We start from the raw sequence: 26,043 nt of genomic DNA, 5'->3' as shown, positions 1-26,043 counted from the left end.
AGAAAACTCAAGGTCCTATCAAACAAAAATCTGATGTTACAATAATCAAGGTGTTATCCGACTCTGTTGAGAATGGAACATAGGCAGTGAGAAAGAATAAATAAAAGAGTAGCAATGAAATCGTACCGCGAATTCTATGTAGTAACATGGAAACACAATAACAAATACACGTAAGTACGTTGTGATAAAATAAATCGTAATAAAACCTGGTTGCTATTATTTATTAGTTGTATTATTTTCTCACTAATGAAAATACGTTTGTTTGTTTTTTGACAGGTTTGTTTTGTAAATTTATCTATCACTGTTTGGGAGGTGAAACATCATTATAAAGACGCCAAATCAAAAGACGTTTCGTGTTCATACTATAGATAAGTGGTACATGGACAAAAGCAAGTCGAAAGAATAAAGCAAGGTTTTGTAGATTGATGGAGAGAATTGTTTTATATGTGGTGTTTTGAAATGTGGTGAGAATAATACATCTCGAAACACCACACCCAGTTTGCCATAGGTATACAAATGCTCCAGAAACAAAGTTATCAGACATTTTGTGTGGGTATAAATTCTTACCAATAGTAGAGTCGTGTATTATAACAATGTCCTCCCATTGGTCTAAAACTTGAAACCGCATATCCATCAACAGGGAAACGACTTCACTGATTGGAAACATTTCTGGAAATCCCACAGCGTGGTCCTGTGGTGGTCGAATACACATACCAGAGTAAATAGCAAGGTGTAGCGTTGCTGGTGCTTTCTCCCTGATGGCGTTAGAGGTCGCTGTCGTCGACGTGCAGGAAAGAATGCTAACAGCTACCAAAAGGTTTTCAACTGAAACAAAAATAAACTGCCTGTAGAATTTCGAGATGCTGCAATACATATGAAAGGTGTTGTCTCATTATTTATATATGGCTGTCCATACTTAGACTGCAAGAAACCGTGGTGGAAAGAGCACAGATAGACCAGACCATTGTGTAGATTTGTGCTTATTAACGAACAACAACGACTGTGTATGATTTTAATATTAATCGTCAAATGGAGAAATGTGACTTAAGGAAATGGATGGAAGAAACTAGCTTTTACACAAAACACCTTTCGAAACATTACTATCGTTATTATTAACATGTGCGGCGGGTTTGAATCCCTGTCACACCAAAGATGTTCGCCTTTTCTGCCGTGGGGACGTTATTAGTTTCTTTTAAATTTCGCGCAAAGCTACACGAGAGTTATCTGCGCTAGTCGTCCCTAATTTAGCAGTGTAAGACTAGGGGGAAGGCAGCTAGTCATCATCACCCACCACCAACTCTTGGGCTACTCTTTTACCAACGAATAGTGGAATTGATCGTCACATTATAACGCCCCCACGGCTGAAAGGGCATGTTTGGTGTGACGGGTTTCGAACCCGCGACCCTCAAATTACGAGTCGAGTGCCTCATCCACCTGGTCATGCCGGGCGGGGAAGGTGTTATAATGCGCGAAATTCAAAACAAACAAACAAACATGTGCGGCCGTAAGATGGACGTTGGTTTGGTTACCTGGCTTCACAAGCACGCACGGCCGGAAGATGGGCGTGGTTTCATCTCGTGGCTTCACAAGTGAAAACGTTGAACCCACTCTTTCACCACGAAAGGAAAATCAATCAACCATTATTCGTTTCGCGAAACCGATAATAAACAGTTGCAGTGAAAATCGACTGGATGAATACACCCCGAAACCTATATCGATATTTCTACCACCTTAACTCAAATCGGACACGTTTGACATCAGATTGCAGATAAAACTTTTTATTTCAATCTAGGATATCAAAATCAGAGTTAATTCACAATAGTGCATAACAGATTTCAAGAATGGGGTTAAACTTACGAACGTGCAATGGAAATCAATCAGAAGGTTGTGTTCTGTGAATTGAAATAATAAAATTGTAACAGAATTCACCATTTCATTATCAGGAACTTACTTCGAGCAAATTCAACTTAGAAAACTTAAAATTAAAAACAAACATAAAAACCTTGTGATGTCACAAACTATTGCATTCCCCCAACACACACATACACACACACTTTAAACTGTGTTATAAGTGTGACAGTCTGTCCATTAGCATTGATGGTGTATGTTTTCTTCTTTTTTATTTGGACGGACAAAAATAAAAACTTTATTGTTAAAATGTGTGTACTTGAAAATAATCGAATCAGTGCTGAAAACGTTCTACCTGTTAAAAAGAAGCTGTAATAAAATTATACTGGTTATTAGTAATAAACTGAAAACAAAACTGTTAACATAGGTTAATTGATAAAAACTTGAATATGTTTATAGTGGTAATAAATGATTAATATGTTGTAATCTGATTCACGTCCACAGACTTGCGGTAAGCCTAATAAGACACATTTAGTCATAGAATTACTGAAACTTTCGGATTTGGTTTTAGTTTCCATTTATGCACGCATCAAATTATAAAAATATGCGAGCGCAAGTGAAGACTAATAACTGCAGTATATCTGTTTTACCCAGACCCGACGGGGTCTTTCGCACGGTACCAGAGCTCATCAAATTGATTGGGATACGAAAAATAAGGCCCGATATGGCCAGGTGGTTAAGCATTCGACTCGTAATTTGAGGATCGAGGGTTCGAATCCCCGTCGCACTAAACAAGTTTGCTCTTCAGCCGTGGAAGTGTTATAATGTGATTAGCTGCCTTCCTTCTAGTCTTACACTGCTAAATTAGGGATGGTTAGCGCAGATGTGTAGCTTTGCATGAAATTCAAAACAAACAAACACATCCCGTATCCTACAACTTACTCTGACACATTATGGATTCACCCACTACAGTCGAAGAAGCCCTGAGACTCTACCAAAGTAACATTTGAACACTGACAACCTCTAAAGTTAGGGCTACGTGTACGTATATCAATTCGAATTAATATTACAAAATTGAACGCAGTAGACTTAAAAATGTCTCGTAAACGATGTCATAGTTCTGCTAACCAACAGCAACAAAACTAACTATAAATATGACGTCACACAAACAAACGAAGCAATGTGAGGGTTGCGGATTCGAACTCCCGTTACACCAAATATGCTCTCCCGTCCGGCCGTGGGGCGTTATTATGTCTCGGTCAATTCCACTATTCGTTGATAAAAGAGTAGCTCAAGAGTTGGTGGTGGGTGGTAATGATTAGCTGCCTTTTCTCTAGTCTTACACTGCTAAATTAGGGACGGCTAGCGCACATAGCTCTCGTGTAACCTTGCGCGAAATTCAAATCAGACTAAATCAGAAAACACAGAAGAGGACATAAATGTTAACCCACGACCCATGGGTTTACATGTTTCTAAGACGGCACCTGGATCATAACCGTGATGGATGGTCCCCTTGTGATGCACATTCATTCTCTTTGCTTGGTCAAATAAAACTTGAAACCACACCACCATACACACGCACACAACACAATTTGGGTTTCTTCTGACATAAAACTATTCTGAAACCTTATTAATTTCGTGCAAATACGTAAACTGAATGTGTAAGCCATTGGATTTCCCAAAGACCACATTTTTACCACCAATTTGTTATGACGGTTAATGTAGCAAAGCATCCCATAAATTAACTGTAGTTACAAATCACCTTTGGGGGTCTCATCTTAAGTGTTTTCTCATACAAGGTCGTTTCTAAAACGGAAAGGCTTTTGTTAATGAGATGGCATTTTTTAATTGGACCCCATCTAGTACCAGAAACGTCTCACCCCCCTCCCCCATAGTGACCCAGCAGTAAGTCTATCGCTAAATATCTGCGGTGAGCACAACATAGATAGTTCGTTGTGTAGTTTTGTGCTAAATAACCAAACAAAGAAATAAGCCAATGTCTTGGATGATTTATATCCAATCTTTATTGTACTTTCATTATTTTCACTTCGTTATAACAAGTGAAACGTGTAATGATGAGTTATATTCGTAGGTTGTGCCTTACAGTCATCTAAAGTCGTTTCCTTGTATTCCTTGGTAAGTCATATAATGCATCTCCAAAAAGGAGGGATCTTCCAGGTTTTCTAATGGTGATGTGTTGTATATATCACACGATAGGGCTCGTTTAACTATGGAATACTTCTACCAACACCTTTATGTCGCTGTTTAGTCTCAATAAACTAAAACAAAACAGGAAAAGTTACGTTTTCATTTGTAAGAAAGGTTTCTCAGAATACTCAAGAACGTGAATTTCGGAGAAGCCGTGAGACTCGACCCAAGCAACATTTGAACACTGGCAACCAGCAAAGTTAGGGCTATATATATGCAAAAACGGCTCGTTTTGAACCTGACGATGACCGAAGAAGGTCGAAACGTTGTTCGCTCTTCTATGTAAAATATTTTCTCAACCCAAACGAGCCGTTTTTGCATATATATTTCTCTGCAAGTGGGTTTTCTCGACATCACTGATTAAAGTTAGGGCTACGTGTACGTTATCAATACGAATTAATATTGCAAAACTGAGAGCAGTAGGTCTAAATAATGTTTCGCTAACGAGTTCACAGTTCCGCTAACCAACATCAACAAGATTAACTACGAATATGACGTCACAAAAACAAAGGATATGCTAAGAAATCATAAGCTACCCGGGGTTGGGACAGCGGTAATTTTACGGTCTTACAAAACTAAAATAAGGGGTTTGATTTCCCACAGTGGAAACAGCAGAGAGCCCGACGTGGTTCTGCTCTGAACATAAAACAAAAAAAAACAAAAAACAATGAAGTCATAAACAACGTGTTTTAGTAGCTTTGAAACTATGTCGCAAAAAAGTGTAATACTATTAGGTTTGAATTTCGCGCAAAACTACACGAGGGCTATCTTCGCGAGCCGTCCCGAATTTAGCAGTGTAAGACTAGAGGGAAGGCAACTAGTCATCACCATCTACTGCCGACTCCTGGGCTACTCTTTTACCAACGAATAGTGGCATTGACCGTCACTTATAACGCCCTCACGACTGAAAAGGCGAGCATGTTTGGTGTAACAGAAATTAGAACCCTCGACTTTCAGATTACGAGTTGAGTGCCTTGTTCACCTGGCCATACCAGACCTAAACTGTAAGAAAATTACTAAAAAATATAAAATCCTTTGCACAGAGGTAACACAATGCGACCGCAAAAGGGAGTGAATAGATTAAAACTTTATAATTACAGTGAAAAACACACTACACCTCCATTGTTGTATACTTATATCACGGTAAACTTTTTTTAAAACTTATTCCCCATTTATATTCCCTGAGACATCATTGAAGTTTGTTTTTCTTCTGGTTTTCATATTGTTTTGATCGATGTAACATGGGTGGCTCGTATAATACTTGAATAAAATCAATTTCTGTCCAAAACTATCATTAAACTAAAGCCAAAACTTCCCAGCACCAAACAAAGGTAAACGTAACCATGGAAACATTTAATAACGATATAAATATTCTTGGTTGGTCTTAAGCCTATCATTAGGCCCTTTCAGAATTTATTTCAGGAAGCCTTTAATTTATTTTACTTATTTTTGTATACTTATCTATAGGTAAAACTAGGAGATCGTGCGACGTTGGATTTGATTTACAGAGGGATGGACTTGCATTACGTAAATTAAATTCACTTCATTATTATGGATAAACGAATAAAGATCTACCTGCTTTTCCAAAACAAATAAGTGATAATTTAAGTGCTGTAAGGGAGCCAATAAAACTTCTTATTAAACGGTGTTTTTTATGAATATATTCAGTTCCCAATAATATTTATTTAACCCACATTCTTGTGCAACAATGAAATAAATAACAGTTTAGTTTTTATCATATTAATTCGTACCTTCCCCGCTAGGAAGACAAATAGTTTTTATAAAAAAATCCCATGGAGAATATCTTGTTGGTAAAAGTTTCATTGGACGAGCTTTGTGTTGTATTTAATTAAGAACATTTTCTGCAAGGTTTCAATTGAAAATTAGAATCCCCCTATCTACTGCAGTTTTATAATTACACTTATAGTTTAATTTAGGGTTAACCGTAACGACTTAACCAACTGAGTTGTCACCGAAAATGTTCGCCCTTTCAAACGTGTGGGCGTTATAATGTCACACTCAATCCCGTTATTCGTTGGTAAAAGAATAGCCTAATAATTGGTGATGGGACTTGCTACCGTCCCTCTGGCCCGGCATGGCCAGTTGGTTAAGGCACTCGACTTATAATCTGAGGGTCGCGGGTTCGAATCCCCGTCACACCAAAACATGCTCCCTCTTTCAGCCGTGGGGGCATTATAATGTGACGGTCAATCCAACTATTCATTGGTAAAAGAGTATCTCAAGAGTTGGCGGTGAGTGGTGATGATTACCTGTTTTCCCTCTAGTGTTACATGTTAAACTAGGGACGGCTAGCGCAGATAGCCCTACAACAACAAAAATAGAAAAAAACAAGAACTTGACATATCCATGAAACGACAGTTTCAAGGTGTTCCAAATTTTATTTAACAAACAAAAACAATCTAAGACCCCTGCCAGTTTCTCTCAAACTGTTAAATTTGAAACAAATTGAAATTTAATCTGAATTCATTTCATAAACGAGATATAACGATTTTTCTTCATTGTATTCCTGAAGAACAGGATTGTTCACCATTAAATGAGTTTCGTTTCAATTTGAAATTCGTGGTTATAACTATTATTGATTGATAATTTTATTGTTGAGTTTACAGTTTCTCAGTTTTCACTTCTACAGGAAATGTAATTAGTCAACTATTCAGTTTATCTGTTTATATTAAACAGATTTCTCTCTCTTTAATTAATGGTTTGTGTTTTTTGCTTTTTCTTTATTGTCCAGGCTCAACAAGATTCGAATAGATTGTGCAAAAACATTGAATTAAGTGGTTTATTCCTGGGGAAGGCGAGTGTTCTAGTTTCAAATGTAATAAAATAAATAAGTACCGTGTGGTAATTAATATTATACCTGATTTGTAAGATACTTAAGTAAAATTGGTAATAATTACAATTTACTTGTTCAATCTAGCTCACACCATTACAGTTGTTGTTAAACTGATGATGACGTAAATAGCGTGCTCGAATCGGATTGGTGAGTTTTGGCATTAGACGAAAAGTGGCTTCGACATTGAATATGGCTGATGAGTATATTTGACATATTATAACAAATATTTCTCTGCTTTTACTCACGGGCTTTTAGAATTAATGACATCTGTTGAGGCGTGGTAGAAATCTTAAATATGTGTGTGGTTACACGTTTTCCTTCTTTGGAAGTTGTAATTCCTCGGAAAATTACCGCAATTACACACTGCATACAGCGTATTATAAATATTTGTACGCAGTTGAATCAGAAGAAACGTAGAACAGAGTGTAAAGTAGTACAGTCGATATTGGACTTTCAGGTGTAAGCATTGAGCAATTAGTTGCGTGATGCCTGTAGTCATAGTGACTATTTTCTTCTTTATTACTATTTCTCACGTGATCTTTATTGACTTGTTTCCCAGCAAGAAGGTCAGACGAAATCCATTTTTGTTATACATCTCAGTTTCGACCAATTAGCAAGCAGAAAATCCTGATTTTTTAACCAATCAGGAGGCAGAAACTCATTCCTGATTTTGACCGATTGTTAAGCAGGAGCTTTATATTGAGTACATTGTGAAAGTGTGCTCTTGTGGATGTGAGAAATCGTGAAACAAGCCTGAAACAAAACATATAACAAACTTAACAGTATCTCAACTGTCGTGGAAATGAGAATGAGAAACTGTTCATTAAGGGACAAACAGAAAATGAAAAAAATTATTACATAAATTTAACTTCAGACAAATAAATCAGAAGTAGCTGTAATAGGTCAGAAGTAGCTAGCGCCACACACAGAAAAAAAAAACATATAAAACTTCAGTACAAACTACGAAGCAATTATAGTGTAATGTAGCCTATTAGAAGTGTGTCAATGAAGTAGGACCCACAAGCTGGTGAAGAAATTACATGTATGACGTTTTAAGTCTCATTTCACGTGGAAGGAATTTGATATTATAAGAAACAGTCAGTTTTCTTTCTTTTTTAAATAGTAGACATATATTCTAATCAACTAAGATTTTATTCTATTATTCATACAGACATGTAACATTATTGAGGCTTATGTGTTAACCTTTCTTCAACAGCCAAGTTTTATATACACTGGTCTAGTTTTACTAAGTTTTCATTAATCATATTTCTTTGTTGTTTTAAAGCGGCCTTGTTTCCAAAACTTACTACAGAGAGTTTATGATACTTCAAACGTAAGACTTTAATTGCTTGACAATACGTTTCTGTTGCTAATTTTGTTGAAGTTCTAGTTTTCATTTCGCATGCTGGGTTCGAATTCCCGTCACACCAAACATGTTCGCCTTTTCAGTCGTAGGGGCGTTATAAGTTACGGTCAATCCCACTATTCGTTGGTAAAAGAGTACTTCAAGAGTTGGCGGTGGGTGGTGCTGCCTTGCCTCTGGTCTTACACTGTTAAATTAGGGTCGGCTAACGCAGGTAGCCCTCGTGTAGCTTTGCGCGAAATTCAAAACAAACCAAACCATTTCGCATGTAAGACCAGCGAATAGAATCTGAATAGGATAGAGAATGTATCCTTATTTCCTTTTCGGTAATGTTCCTAAAAGTACCTCCCATACATGGATACATTGAACAGTTCCTACACTACAGTGTGCTCTTAATGTTTAACGCTGTAACTTGACTTTGTTGTCTGATTGTTGAAAAAACCCCACAAAAACACTCAAGATAAGGAGATTATGTAACAGTTTTGTGGTCTTTAAATCATTTTGTGATGCTTTGAGAAACAATTCTATAAAAATGAAAAAGGAAAAATCTATAACCATTTTTTTGTCCATTGACCACAGGATAATTGTTGAGTTCTAAAGTGAGAAAAGATAATTCGGTAACGGATATTAGACGTCAAGGGTTAAGTTTCAAAAGATAATATTTTTTTGCTTCATATTATTGGGTTAGGCTTGAATATTTAGCTATATTTTGTTGTTGCGCTTTGATGATTAAGGCTTAAAAAAGGTGTTATATTTTGTTGTTGTACTTTACTGATTTAGACTTAAAATACGTTACATGTTGGTGCTATGCTTTACTGATTTAGGCTTAAAATAAGTTATGTTTTATTGTCGTACTTTACTGATTTAGGCTTAAAATACGTTACATGTTGGTGCTATGCTTTACTGATTTAGGCTTAAAATAAGTTATGTTTTATTGTCGTACTTTACTGATTTAGGCTTAAAGTAAGTTATATTTTGTTGCTGTACTTTACTGATTTAGGCTTAAAATAAGTTATATTTTATTGCTATACCTTACTAATTTAGGCGTAAAAAAGAAATTATATTTTATGAAAGAAAGGTCCTAAAAGGCACATACCATGTTTGGTGACAATCGGTCTAGCAGTTTGATAATTATAAATGGACTGACACATACTTCAGTTAGATAATAGCGTCAGATCCAACTACAGTTGATAAATACACTTTCGGATTTGTACAAAAATAATCCGGGACTTTAGGGCTGCAGTACGGCGATTTAACACTACAAATATCATCTGCCCAACCACACAAAAAATGGTAAAAACTGGCAGTCGTCAGTTGTGAATGGTAAAAGTAACATTTCTATGACATACCTTTAAATATCGTTATGAAATATCAGTAAGTACCTTTATATCTGATATCGATGTCTCCTAGATTTTGAGGTGTCATATACTTCACATTGAAAGACCAGTCGTTCGTTTTCATTTGGTCAAGGTAACTGTTTTTTCGTTCATGTTTTAATATATTTCCAAGGTTAGTGGCCCAATTATCAATTGTTGTTCTTACGTCACTTACTCCTGTGATGATAGACGAATCCAGGAAGTCACCTAGTGTACAGTAAAACCACACTCATTGTTACAGTATCAAGATCAAACAAATTACTAGGAATGCAACCACACTAGAACATGTAAACATTTATAAACGGTTTAGATACATCATAAACAATTTCAACTCAATAACACAAATTTAACTTGGAATACCTATTTTATCCAATGTAGGAAAATTCTGGTTATTATGTAATTATGTAGCTACATTTGAGATATAAAACTTTATGAATATTAGGTCTTCTATATAAGCACACAGTTATAACGGGAACCAATAATATTTCCCTGTACATGGTGGGTAGAACTTGGTAATCAAACACAGACATCTGAAGTGGAGACTCTTCTCACTATAGATACCATATTGATACTATATAAATACATAAGTACCATTCAAAAGAAGATGTATCCTCCATATAGACTGGTAATACTATATAAATAGTTAAAAACCACTTAAAGGAAAACGTATCTTTCTTTTAGACCTGAAATACTATACAAATAGTTAGGTATTACAGACAAAAAATTATCCTACCTAGAGACTTATGGTACTATATGAATAGTTACGTACCACTGAAAAGAGGACTTATCCTCTTTAGAGACTTGTAATATTATATAAATAGTTAAGAACCACTGAAAAAAGACTTATTTTCCCTGAAGACTTCTAAGACTTATCCTCTCAACAGACTTATAATGCTACATAAATAGTTAATTACCACTAAAAAGAAGACCTACCTGATACTATATAGTTAAGTAACACTCAAAAGAGGACTTTTTCTCCTAAGAGATTTGTAATACTATGTAAAAAGTTAAGCATCACTTATAAAAAGACTTATCTTCCCTAGAGACTTGTAATATTATATAAATATTTAAGTACCATTGAAAAGATGATTTATCCTCCCTATAAACTTCTAATACTATATAAATAGTTGAGTACCACTGAAATGAGGACTTATCTTCCCTATAAACTTGTAATACTATATAAATTAAGTGCCGCTGAAAAGAATGCTTACCATTCCTACAAGCTTGTAACTATATAAATAGTTAAGTACAACTAAAAAGAAGGCTTGTTCTCCCTATAGATTTGTAATGCTGTATAGATAGTTAAGTACCACTGAAAAGAGGACTTATCGTCCCTATAAACTTCTAATACTATATAAATAATTGAGTCCCGCTGAAAAGAAGACTTATCCTTCCAATATACTTTTAATACAATATAAATAGTTAAGTACCACTCAAAAGATGACATACCCTCCGTAAAGACTTGTAATATTATAGAAATAGTTAATTACCACTGATAAAAATACTTATCTTTCACATAGGCTTGCAATGCTATACAAATAGTTATGTATCATTGAAAAGAGAACTTATTCTCCTTATAGACTTGTAATACTATATGAATAGTTATGTACCACTGAAAAGAAGACTTATCTTCCCCATAGACTTGTAATACTATATAAATGGTTATGTACTACGTAAAAGAATACTTATCTTCCCTATAGACTTGTAATACTATATAAATCGGTATGTACTACGTAAAAGAATACTTATCTTCCCTATAGACTTGGAATACTATATAAATCGTTATGTACTACGTAAAAGAATACTTATCTTCCCTATAGACTTGGAATACTATATAAATCGTTATGTACTACGTAAAAGAATACTTATCTTTCCTATAGACTTAGAATACTATATAAATAGTTAAGTATTACTGAGAAAATGACTTATCCTTCTTCGAGACTTGTAATACCAAAGTAGTTAAGTACCACTTGAAAGAAGACTTATCCTTTTTAGAGACTTGTAATTCCAAATAAATAGTTAAGTACCACTGAAAAGACTTATCCTCCCTGTAGACTTGTAATACTATAGAAATAGTTATGTACTACTGAAAAGAAGACTTATATTCCCTAGAAACTTGTAATACTATATAAATACATATATACCACTACAGTGACAAACGTTATTCCTTCTATAAAGAGTGTATGAGCTACATGAATAGATACATATCACTAGAGTTTAGATTGAATTCCCTCCAGATTCTATGTGTGTACCATACAAACACGTCAGTGTTTATGAAATACAGGTTTCTTCGTGTGATTGTGCAGGTGGTTTCTCTGTACTGAAGAGTATGTGTTTTCTTATAGCAAAGCCACATCGGGCTATCTGCTTAGCCTATCTAGGGGAATCGAACCCCTGATTTTAGCGTTGTAAATCCGAAGACATACCGCTGTATTAGCGGGAGGTCTCTGAATGAATATATCTTCTATAGAAATATCCTGTAGTTAATACAGTAGATATAAACTGTTTGTCGAGATTAATTTACATATGAAGCATTGTTACGGTATCTTTCTTTATGTTCTATACTATTATATTGGTTCTGTCACAGAACTACTTACATTTCCATGGTGATTAACTAAAACCTTGTTGGCGTGTGACCCAATCATAATATACCATATGGCTTTAATACTTTTAGTTCTTTATACTGCTTCCGATTATAACCTTATGCTTAACCACTTAAGAAGGTTATAATGTCAGTTCCACCCGGGGAAACTTGTGCGCGTGATGCGTGTTTGAATAATTAATATAAGGTACAGGTAATTGTTGGAGTTTTGTAGTCAACAGCTCGGTTGGACAACGTGTTAATTTGTCCTTCACTGACACGTAGGTTTACTAAGCCATTAGTATGTGTGTATGTGTTTTCTAAAGCAAAACCACATCGGGCTATCTGCTGAGCCCACCGAGGGGAATCGAACCCCTGATTTTAGCGTTACAAATTCGGAGACATACCGCTGTTCGCGGGGGACAAGCCATTAGTAAATACATTCGAATATGTGATTAGATTCTCTCCCCGAAAGCTACACAATGATTATCTGTCCATAATTTTGAAATCATTAACTTGAGGAGAAAACAACTAATTTAAAAGATCTGTCATGGCCTCGGAATTGGAAGGTCGTAGGTTCGAATCTCTGTTCCACCAGACATTGTCGCTCCTTCAGCCGTGGGAACGTTATAATGTGAAGGTCAATCGAGAAATTCACGAGAAGTAAAAATTAATTCTCAACACGGTTGGTGGAGGTATTGTTTTGTTTGTTTGTTTTTTGAATTTCGCGCAAAGCTACACAAGAGCTATCTGCACTACCCGTCCATAATTTAGCGGTGTAAGGCTAGAGGGAAAGTAACTAATCATCACTACCCACCACCAACTCTTGGGCTACTCTTTTACCAACGAATAGCGGGATTAACCGTCACATTATAACGTCTCCATAGCTGAAGGGGCGAGCATGTTTGGTCTGACCGGGATTTGAACCCACGACCCTCATTCTACGAGTCGAGTGTCTTAACCAACTGGCCATGCCGGGCCTGTAGGGTTAAGAAAACTTTGACTAAAATACAGTATATAACAAAGCTTCGACATTTTAGGTCATCGTCAGAATGAGATCGAAACGTTGTTTTATACATTATTTAATTGAAGTTTTAATAACCCCGCCATGCGTCTTGAGTAGGCCCGGCACGGTCATGTAGTTAAGGCACTCGACTCGTAATCCGAGGGACGTGGGTTCGAATCTCGGACACACCAAACATATTTGCCCTTATAGCTGCGAGGGCGTTATAAGATTGGTCAATCCAACTATTTATTGGTAAAAGATTAGCACAAGAGTTGGCAGTGCATTGTGATGAGGTCCCCCGCTAGTACAGCGGTAAGTCTGCGAATTTACAACGCTAAAATCAGGGGTTCGATTCCCCTCGGTGGACTCAGCAGATAGCCCGAGGTGGCCTTGCTACATGAAAACAAACACACGCATGGTGATGACTAGCTACCTTCCCTCTAGACTTACACTGTTAAATTAGGGATTGCTAGCACAGACAGCCCTCGTACAGTTTTGCGAGAAATTCAACAAATCAAACAATACTATTGGAGACAAGTAAATAACTATTATAAAGTTAAGTAAATATTCGACTCATATACGTGAAGGGTGAACGAATAAAAATAATTTAACTACAGTTGTTCATGTTAATTTTTAATGCAAGGCTACACAATGGACTGTATAGTATGCAATATATCATATAATATACAGCATAGGGTATGTAGTATATAGTACACAGTATATAGAATACAGCATATATTATATAGTTTACAGTGTATAGAATATAGAATACAACATATATTATATAGTTTACAGTATATAGAATATAGAATACAGTATATATTATACAAAATACAGAATATAGTATATAGAATACAGTTTATTGTATACACTATACAGTATATAGAATACAATATATAGTATAGAGAAAACAGTATATGGTATAGAATGTGTATACTTAGTATACATTATATAGTATCTAGTACAGAGTATACAGTATATAGTATATAGAATACACTGTATAGTATACAGCATATAGTATATAGAATACACTATATAGTATACAGTATAAAGAATGCAGTACACACTACATAGATTACAGTATACACTATATAGTATATAGAATACAGTATATAGTATACAGAATACAGTATATAGTATATAGAATACAGTATATAGTATATAGAATACAGTCATTATATATAGAATACAGAATATAGTATAAATATTGTAAAAAGAATACAGTATGTAGTATGTAGATTATAGTATATAACATATAGAATACTGTATATAGTACATAGAACACAGAATATAGTATACAGTATATAGAATACAGTATAAAGTATATATAATACAGTCTATAGTGTGTATATTATATAGTATACAATACATAGTATATATTATACAGTGTATAATATACAAAACATAGTATACAGTATATTGTATATAGAATATAATTCATACTATATAGGATACAATGTATAGTATAGAGTATGCATTATGTAGTATATAGTATAAAGTATGCATTATGTAGTATATAGTATAAAGTACATAGTATACAGTATATAGAGTGCAGTATGCAGTGTATAGAGTATAGTATTTAGTATATAGAATACAGTGTAAACTGTATAGGATACACTATATAGTATACAATATATAGAAGACGGTGATGTATAGTGTATAGATTACAGAATATAATATAAGTATATAGTACATGGTATATAGTATAAAGTATATAATATATAGAACACAGGATACAGTGCATAGTATATAGAACATAGTATATAGTGCAAAGTATGTAGTATATAGAACATAGTATATAGTGCAAAGTATGTAGTATATAGAACATAGTATATGGTGCAAAATATGTAGTATATAGAATACAGTATATAGCATACAGTACATAGTATACAGCATGTAGAATATATGCATATAGAATATATACATACAGTATATTGTATGTAGCACACAGTATATAGTTTACAGAATACAGGCTATAATAAATATAATACAGTATATAGTATACAGTGTAGAGCATACAGTATGTACTATATAGAATACAGCATAGGGTATACTTTACATAGTAAATAGTATTTAGTATATAGAATACACTATATAATATATAAAACACAGTATATAGTATTCATTATAAAGTATATACAAGAACAGTGTATAATATTTAGAATACATAATATAATACTCAGTACATAGTATATAAAGCAAAGTATACTGTGTATAGTATACAGTATAAGGTATCCAGTATATAGTTGGAGAATAAAGTACCTAGTATAAAGAATACAGTATAGAGTATAGAGTTTATAGTATATACAATACAGTATAGAGTATAGAGTTTATAGTATATACAATACAGTAAATAGTATGCAGGATATAGTATATAGTATATTGTAAACAGTATGTAGTATACAGAATACAGTTAAAAGAATACAGAATATAGTATACAGAATACAGTATATAGTAAAAAGAGTACAGTATACCGAATAGAGAATACAGAATATAATATATAGAATACATTATGAAATATGTAGTGTATAGCTTTCAGTAAATTGTATATAGACTACAGTATATTCTACACAGTGTAACGTAATAGAGTATACAGTACAATGTATATAGAATACAGTGTACAAGGTACAAAAGACAGTACATAGTAAATGTAGTATATAGGATATACTAAATACTATATTGAATGCGGTATATAGTAAATAATACATTACATTTTTTTGTGAGAGCAGTGTATAGAATACAGTGTGCAGTGTATAGAATACAGTATGTGGTACTTCAAATACAGTATGTTGTATATAGAATACAGTGTGCAGTGTATAGAATACAGTATGTGGTATTTCAAATACAGTATATAGTATATAGAATACAGTGTATAGTTTATATTATAGTGTATACAGTATATAGCATACATTATATTGAATTTAGAATGTAGAATATAGTACATAGAATGCAGTATATAGTATACAGTATATAGTATTCAGTATCTAGTATATAGAATACAGTATGTAGTACATAGAACACGCTATATTGCATACATTATATAGTTTATAGAAAACAATATATAGTGTACACTATACAGTATATAGTGTAAAAAATACATCTAGTATGGAGTGCACAGTATATAGCATACAGTATATTGTGTATAGAATACATTATAAAGTATAGAGAATACACTATACAGTATATGGTTTACAGTATATAGTGTATAGAATACATTATAAAGTATAGAGAATACACTATACAGTACATGGTTTACAGTATATAATGTAGACTATACAATATATAGTATAAAATACATTATATAGAATATAGTATAAAGTATGTAATTATTAAAATACATTATATATTATACATTATATAGAGTATAGTATAGTGTATATAATTTATTGAATTCCGTATATAGTATACAGACTATAGTATGTAGAATACAGTGTATATAATTTATTGAATTTTGTATGTAGTATACAGACTATAGTATGTAGAATACAGTGTATAGAATACAGTACATATTATATAGTATACAATATATTCTATACAGTATATATAATGCAATATATAGTGTATGGTATATATTTTATACTATAGAATATAGAGAATACAGTATGTACTATATAGAATTCAGTATATAGTATAGAGAATACAGTGTATAGTATATAGAGTATGGTGTAAAGTACCAGAATAGTGTATATAGCATATAGTATACAGTGTATAGAATACAGTATTTATATAGTATACAGCATATAGTATACAGTATGTTATATAGAATACAACAAATAGTTTATAGCATAAAGTATATAGTAAACAGTATATAGCATAAAGAATACAGTATATTGTATACAGTGTATAGTATACCTAATATAGTGTATAGAATACAGTATATATTATATAGAATACACTATGCAGTATATTGTATACAGTGTATAGTATACAGTATATAGAATACAGTATTTATATAGTATACAGCATATAGTATACAGTATACAGAATACAGTATTTATATAGTATACAGCATATAGTATACAGTATGTTATATAGAATACAACACATAGTTTACAGCATAAAGTATATAGTATACCTAGTATAGTGTATAGAATACAGTATATATTATATAGAATACACTATGCAGTACATTGTATACAGTGTATAGTGTAAAGTATACAGTATGTGGTATACAGTGTACAGTATATAGTAAGTAGAATGCACTATGCAGCATATAGTGTAAAGAATTCAGTATGTGGTATAGAGTATACAGTATGTAGTATATATAATACAGTATATAGTATATAGAATACACTATTTAGTATATGGAATACAATGTATGGTACATAGAATATATTGAATAGTATACAGTATGTAGTATGTAGAATACAGTACATAGTATATAGAATACAGTGTACAGTGTATCGAATACAGTACATAATATACAGTATATAATGTGTAGTATATAGAATACATTATATAATATATAATATACAGAATATAATATATAATATACTGTGTCGAGTTTATAGTATGTAGAATAAAGTATAAAGTATAGAGTTTATAGTGTATAGACTACAGTACTAAGTATATAAAATACAATATATAGTTTTTGGAGTTCAGTATTTAGGGTACAGTATATACTGTATAGAATACAGTGTACATTAAATAGTATATAGAATACAGTATATATTATAAAGTATACAATATATTCTATACAGTATATAGTATGCAATATATAGTGTGTGGTATAAAGTATGTAGTATAAGAATATAGTGTATTGTATATAGAGTATAGAATATAGTACACAGAATACAGTATTTTGTGTATAGTATATAGAATACATTATTTATTATATAGGATGCAGCATATAGTATACAGTAAACATTATATAGGGTATAGTATACAGTAGTATGTAGAATATAATTCATAGTATATAGTATATGGTGTATAGTAAAATTATATAGCATACAGAATACAGTATACCTAACACAGTATATAGAATACAGTATATATACTGTATATATACAGTAGTATATATATACTATAAATATAGTATATAGGTATCAGTATATAGTATAAATTATATAGTGTATAGAATGCAATATATATTATTAAGTATATAGTATATACAATACAGTATATAGTATATAAAATACAGTATACAGTTTATAGTGTAAGTACACAGTATACCTTATATAGCAAACCCTATACAGTGTACAGAATGCAGTATACAGTACGTAGGATACATTATATGGAATGTAGAATATAGTATGCAGTATATAGAATACAGTACATACTATGTAGTATACAGTATATATCGATATTATCTACTATATAGAATACAGTGTACAGTGTATAGAATAAAGTATATAGTATGTAATACAAAGTATAGAATATAAACTATATAGAATACAGTATACAGTATATTGTATTCAAAATATAATGTATATTATGCAGTAAATAGAATAGAGATATAGAATATAGTATATAGTACGTAGAATACAGTATATATTATATATAATACAGTACATAATATGTAGAGTATAGTATATAGTATATAGAATATAATATATAGTTTATAGTATACAATATATAGCATACAGAATACTACATAGAGTTCCGTGTATAGTATACAGCATAGAATATAGTATATATATAATGTGGTACATAGTACATAGAGTAAAGTATATAGTACACAGAGTAAAGTATATAGAATACAGTACATAATATACAGTATTTAGTATACATAGCATAGTATATCAAATACAGTATACAGTATATAACCTTGGGTACGTAGTGTATAGTATACAGTTTATATTACGGAGCATATTGAAAACAGTGTATAGTATACAGTATATGGTGTATAGTATATAGAATACAGTATATGGTGTATAGTATATAGAATACAGTATATTGTATATACAATACAGTATCAAGTGTACACTTCTTAGAATAAAGTATATAGTATATACAATAAAATACATAATATACAGTATATAGTGTACAAAACATATTATAATGTATATAGTATGTTGGAAACAGTATATAGTGTATAGTGTGTAGAATACAGTATAGAATGTATAGTACATAGAGCACAGTATATATTATATAGAATATAGTATATAAAATACAGTATATAGTATATAGTACATAGTGTACAGTATACAATATATAGAATACAGTATATAGGATATAGTATATACTATATTGAATTCAGTATATAGTGTAGAGTATATAGTACATAGTATAAAGTACACATAATACAGTGTACAATATACAGAATATAGTATATATTATAGAGACTACAATATTTAGTATAGAGTATATAGTGTATGGAATACAGTATATAGTATACTGAATACCGTATATTGTAAATAGAATACAATATATAGTACATGGAATACTGTGTATAGTATGCAATATATAGTATAGAGAATACAGACTAGTATACAGTGTATATTATATACATATTGGATATAGTATACGGTATATAATATAAACTACGTAGTATATAGCATATAGAATACGGTGTATACAACACAGTATACAGTATATAGCATATAGAGTTCAGTATATGTTTTATAGTTTACAGTGTAGAGTATATAAAGTATAATATATAGTATTTGCAATACAGTATATATATATGCAAAAACGGCTCGTTTCTATGTAAAATATTTTCTCAACCCAAACGAGCCGTTTTTGCATATATATTTCTCTACAAGTGGGTTTTCTCGTCATCACTGAATACAGTATATAATATATAGAATATATTATACAGTATATACTTTATAGAATTTGGTATACAGAGTATAAAATACAGTATACAGTATATAGAATACAGTGTATAGCATACAGTACATTGTATACAGTATATGGAGTATAGTATATTGTATATAGATAAAGTATATAGTACACTCAATATAGTATAGAGTTCATAGTATTTAGTGTATAGTATATAGAATGCAGTATAAAACATACAGCATAGAGTATATAGAATATTCTATATGGTATACTGTATATAGTTTAGAGTATATAGAATACACTATACAGTGTACAGTATGCAGTATATAGAATACAGTACACGGTATATAGCATACAGTATAGAGTAGGGAGAATACACAATATAGTATACCGTGTACAGTACATTGAATATAGTATATAGTATACAATACATAAAGAACAGTATATTGTATATAGAATGTAGTATATAGTATACAGTACATAGTATACAGTGTATAGCATATACAGTAAATAGTATATGGACCACAGTGTACAGTTTATAGTATGCAGTACACAGTATATGACATACAGTATATAATAGAGAATACACAATATATAGTATGCAATATAGAGAATGTGGTGTATAGTATATAGAATAGAGTATATAGAATAATGTATATTGTGTAAAGAATACACAGATATAGTATAGAGAATATAGTATACAGAACAGTATGTAGTATATAGAATACATTATGTACTATATAGTACAAAGCATACAATACTCTACACTATATGTAATATATAGAATACAGTATATAGTATAAGATATATAATATAAGAAATACTGTATATAGTTTATACAATACAGTATATTATATATAGAATAGTGTATATTGTATATAGATACGGTATATAGTACTTAGTATATAGTATACGGTATACATTATATAGTATATAGAATAGAGTGTATAGTATATAGATTACAATTTATAGTTTATAGTGTACTTTGTGTAGAATAGTGTATATAGTATATAAAATACAGTGTATAGTGTATTGTATGCAGTATATAGTGTATGGAATACAATTTATAGTATATAGAGTACAGTCTATGGTACATAGAATACAGCATAGAGTACACAGTGTATAGTATATAGTATGTTGTATATGGATACAGTATATAGTATACAGTACCTAGTATACAGTGTATAGTAAATATAATACACCGTATAGTATATAGTATATAGATCACAGTACATAGTGTTTAGAATACAGTATATTCAGTACAAAAGTTTGATAAGTCTAAATGATCTACTGTCTAAAATTTGCACAAATCTAAATGGGCCACTGTCTGCAATATTCACAAATCTATAAAGTCTACAAATACAAAAGTTCCACAGTCTAAAAGGTCCACAATGTTATAGATACGCAATTATAAAAGGTTCATAAGTCGAAAAGGTTCTCAAGTCTTGAAGTTTCACAAATATATTAGGTTTATTGTCTAAAAGTTTCACTGTCTAAAACATCCACAAATCTAAAAGATCTACTGACTAAAATATTCACGTCTAGAAACTCTACAAATCTAAAACGTCCACTGTCTAAAAGCTTCGCCAGTCTAAGAGGTTTAGAAATCTAAACGGTCCACAAGACTAGAAGGTCTATTGTCTAAACGGTCCACAAGACTAGAAGATCTACTGTCTAAACGGTCTACAAATCTAAAAGGTCTACTGTTTAAAAGGTCCACTGTCTAAAAGGTCTGCTGTCCAGTAGGTTCATAAGTCTAAAAGGTTTATTCTCTAGAAGGTTAATAAGTCTAAAAGGTTTATTCTCTAGAAGGTTAATAAGTCTAAAAGGTCCACTATTCTCAATTTTTTAACTCATAACTTTCATGGAAGTCACTTACATATTTGTTCAGAAAGAAAGGTCTATATTTTATGGGTACAAGGTCTCTGTCTCCCAACACTGTTGTACCAGCTATGTCCCTTGTATACAAGTGCATATTCACTCCCATGTCTATCCCGATAGAATGACAATTATCATATTTTTACATTTTTATTTGTTGTTGCAGTTGTTTTCTATTCGTCTTTAACCATATAGTCACAATGGATGCTGTGTTTGCTGTTCTGTCTCAATAACCAAAAGTAAACCAATGAACGATAAATTAACTTTATGTAACTACAATTAAAAAGTTAGTGTTTGGTGGCATTTGCGGTTGTATTTTATATTAATATCTTTAATATATTGAACGTGAATAGTACAGTCTGATCTCGATGGCCAGGTCAGAGATGGTTCAGGTGTTGCCGTCCCTAATTTTGAACTACTGATCAAAGAAAAAGTAGCCAGTCAACACTACCCGCCGTCATAAGAATAACGGGATTGTCTGTCACAACTGCGGAACTTGTTTAACAAATCACAGCGTGAACCTTAAATCTCAATATGCAGCCCGAAACTCGAACCACAAACTTACGCCAATCACGTTTTTTTTTAGTTCTGTTGTTTAGCTAATTTCGGAAATTTTGTTAACATATTTCTTGTGTTAAGTAATCACATTTAGTTTGTTCCTAATATTCAGACATTATCAGTATATATTTATATATATGTTAGCTTATTCGTTAGGTCATCTTGAACTTACGACATGTAAGTCTTAATGACGAGAGACCAACTTGAAATAAAGATGTATCTCAGAACGGCTGGTGTGGGTATTAACACTTTTATTGATAAGCAGAGAACAACGCTTCGACCTTTTTAGGTCATACCAGCCGTTCTGAAATGCAGATTATAAACTCTCTTAATAGAACTCCTATAAACTCGTATGCGCAGAACTTGTATTACTTGTGTTTTATGAAACAACCTTATTAAAATAGCGGATTACATTAGTAAAACTTTCAAAACCGTGTTGTTATATAAGAACGGAAAGAAATATTTGTTAAATACATCAATACACATATATAAGGTTAAACAAGATGTGTTTCTAAAAACACTCCTGAAGATGACGCATTGATATACGTCGAAACATGTAGTGACTAGTCTAGTGACTAGAGACTAGTCTCAGCGGGTTTTTTTCTTTTACTGATTTTAGCCTTGTATAGTAAGTTTTTCATATGTTATTGTACTTTTTGTGTCAGCACGGCATGGCCAGGTGGTTTAGATGCTCGACTCGTAATCTCAAGGTCGCGGGTTTGAATCCCCTTCACCCCAAATATGCTCGCCCTCTCAACCGTAGGAGCGTTGTAATGTAACGGTCGATACCAGAATTCGTTGATAAAAGAGTAGCCCACGAGTTGATGATGAGTTGTGATGACTAGCTGCCTTCCCTCTAGTCTTACACTGCTAAATTAAGGACGGCTAAGGCAGATAGCCCTCGAGTAGCTTTGCGCGAAATTCAGAACAAACGTTTGAGAGTGATAGTTTCTTATTTTTAGAACTGTGTATCAAATAACAGTGAGATATGTTTTTTTCTTTTTTTATAAGTACTTCTATATTTCTTTGTGTGTTTTGTGCTTAAGCGCAAGGTTACAATGTGTACACCGCCTTTATTAGTATCACAAACTCACTTTAATTCTTTCAATCCACGAATGTTTAATTTTTGTACTTAAAAAACGTTGAAAAACACTAAATCAAAACTTACCTACATAAAACGTGTCTGGTGACACTGATACAATAAAGCATGGGAAGAACAGTGCAAGTGATGGAAAGAAGTGAAAATACTTTTTGATGATATTGTTCGTCATGTTGACGCGTCAGAAAAAGCTCAGGGTAATTTCGTATTCTTCAGGGAAAAAAAACAAAAATTATTTTCGAATCTTAGATGTAAAATAAATAAACTTATCACTGTGCTAGCAAGAAACACCATAAGATATTTCGTTCTTCCAGGATAGAGAAACTTATAGAGCGGAGTTTTCTCCGTCATTCAATATTTTCCCTGAGAAAGGCGTGCAGCCTGCAACAGCAGCGCCCCCTCGTGAAATTACTGGAATGACGCTCATTATACGCGCACTCTGGGCGGTAAATTAAACTGTTAAATAACACCTCAGTTCCCGAAAATTCGTTTTGTTTTATTTCTATGTATACGAAATGAGGTTACTTTCTGTTGATGTCCTATAGAAATAAGCGTTAGCCCAACATGCTTAATTAATAAGAGGTAAGAAAAATTCACACGTGAGATTTGAAGAAGGCAAAGACGAACCAGAAACTAACATCTCAACCACTGTAAGTGAAGTGTGTTTCATTGACATTCACATCCAAATGTTTATGTTGACAAGAGCGTTTTCACTGGCTACTTAATATTCTACAGTTTAAATATATGGGTCGTACTAGTTAGTAATACAGGGTAAGTTTCACAGAACATATGGGTCATACTTGTTAGTAATACAGGATAAGTTTCACAGAACATATGGGTCATACTAGTTAGCAATACAGGGTAAGTTTTACAGAACATATGGGTCATACTAGTTAGTAATACACGATAAGTTTCACAGAACATATGGGTGATACTAGTTAGTAATACACGATACGTTTCACAGAATATATGGGTCATACTTGTTAGTAATACAGGGTAAGTTTCACAGAACATATGGGTCATACTAGTTAGTAATACAGGGTACGTTTCACAGAACATATGGGTCATACTAGTTAGTAATACACGATAAGTTTCACAGAACATATTGGTCATACTAGTTAATAGTACACGATAAGTTTCACAGAACATATGGGTCATACTAGTTAGTAATAAGCGATACGTTTCACAGAATATATGGGTCAGGATAAGTTTCACAGAACATATGGGTCATACTAGTTAGCAATACAGGGTAAGTTTCACAGAACATATGGGTCATACTAGTTAGTAATACAGGGTAAGTTTCACAGAACATATGGGTCATACTAGTTAGTAATACAGGGTAAGTTTCACAGAACATATGGGTCATACTAGTTAGTAATACAGGGTAAGTTTCACAGAACATATGGGTCATACTAGTTAGCAATACAGGGTAAGTTTCACAGAACATATGGGTCATACTAGTTAGTAATACATAAGTTTCACAGAACATATTGGTCAAGTTTAAGTTTCACAGAACATATGGGTCATACTAGTTAGTAATACAGGGTACGTTTCACAGAACATATGGGTCATACTAGTTAGTAATACAGGGTAAGTTTCACAGAACATATGGGTCATACTAGTTAGTAATACAGGGTAAGCTAGTAATACAGTTTCACAGAACATATGGGTCATACTAGTTAGTAATACAGGGTAAGTTTCACAGAACATATGGGTCATACTAGTTAGTAATACAGGGTAAGTTTCACAGAACATATGGGTCATACTAGTTAGTAATACACAGAACATATGGGTAAGTTTCACAGAACATATGGGTCATACTAGTTAGTAATACAGGGTAAGTTTCACAGAACATATGGGTCATACTAGTTAGTCATACTAGTTTCACAGAACATATGGGTCATACTAGTTAGTAATACAGGGTAAGTTTCACAGAACATATGGGTCATACTAGTTAGTAATACACAGTTTCACAGAACATATGGGTCATACTAGTTAGTAATACACGATAAGTTTCACAGAACATCACAGAACATATGAACATATGGGTCATACTAGTTAGTAATAAGCGATACGTTTCACAGAACATATGGGTCATACTAGTTAGTAAAGTTTCACAGAACATATGGGTCATACTAGTTAGTAATACACACAGAACATATGGGTCATACTAGTTAGTAATACAGGGATAGTTACAGAACATATGGGTCATACTAGTTAGTAATACAGGGTAAGTTTCACAGAACATATGGGTCATACTAGTTAGTAATACAGGGTAAGTTTCACAGAACATATGGGTCATACTAGTTAGTAATACAGGGTAAGTTTCACAGAACATATGGGTCATACTAGTTAGTAATACACGGTAAGTTTCACAGAACATATGGGTCATACTAGTTAGTAATACAGAACATATGGGTCATACTAGTTAGTAATACAGGGTAAGTTTCACAGAACATATGGGTCATACTAGTTAGTAATACAGGGATAAGTTTCACAGAACATATGGGTCATACTAGTTAGTAATACAGGGTAAGTTTCACAGAACA

The 26,043-nt window shown here is 32.5% G+C and overlaps 1 protein-coding gene across 2 annotated transcripts in view; it reads right to left on the bottom strand.

The window, feature by feature from the left end:
* LOC143257370 (ionotropic receptor 93a-like) overlaps positions 1–23,841 on the bottom strand; it is a 57,549-nt gene extending 33,708 nt beyond the window's left edge. Inside the window, exons 1-3 of one of the 2 annotated variants that reach the window (XM_076515941.1) lie at positions 23,564–23,841; positions 9,656–9,856; positions 568–825 (exon numbers count right to left, since the gene is read on the bottom strand). In XM_076515941.1, the coding sequence (XP_076372056.1) occupies positions 568–825; positions 9,656–9,856; positions 23,564–23,666 (562 nt within the window). In that variant the 5' untranslated portion in view covers positions 23,667–23,841. The remainder of the gene's footprint in view (positions 1–567; positions 826–9,655; positions 9,857–23,563) is intronic. The other variant, XM_076515943.1, reaches the window with a different exon arrangement.
* Positions 23,842–26,043: the final 2,202 nt, after the last annotated feature.

This window comes from Tachypleus tridentatus, chromosome 7 (assembly GCF_004210375.1).
Source record: "Tachypleus tridentatus isolate NWPU-2018 chromosome 7, ASM421037v1, whole genome shotgun sequence".
Taxonomy (NCBI): domain Eukaryota; kingdom Metazoa; phylum Arthropoda; class Merostomata; order Xiphosura; family Limulidae; genus Tachypleus; species Tachypleus tridentatus.
This window is presented reverse-complemented; position numbering and strand designations above follow the sequence as displayed.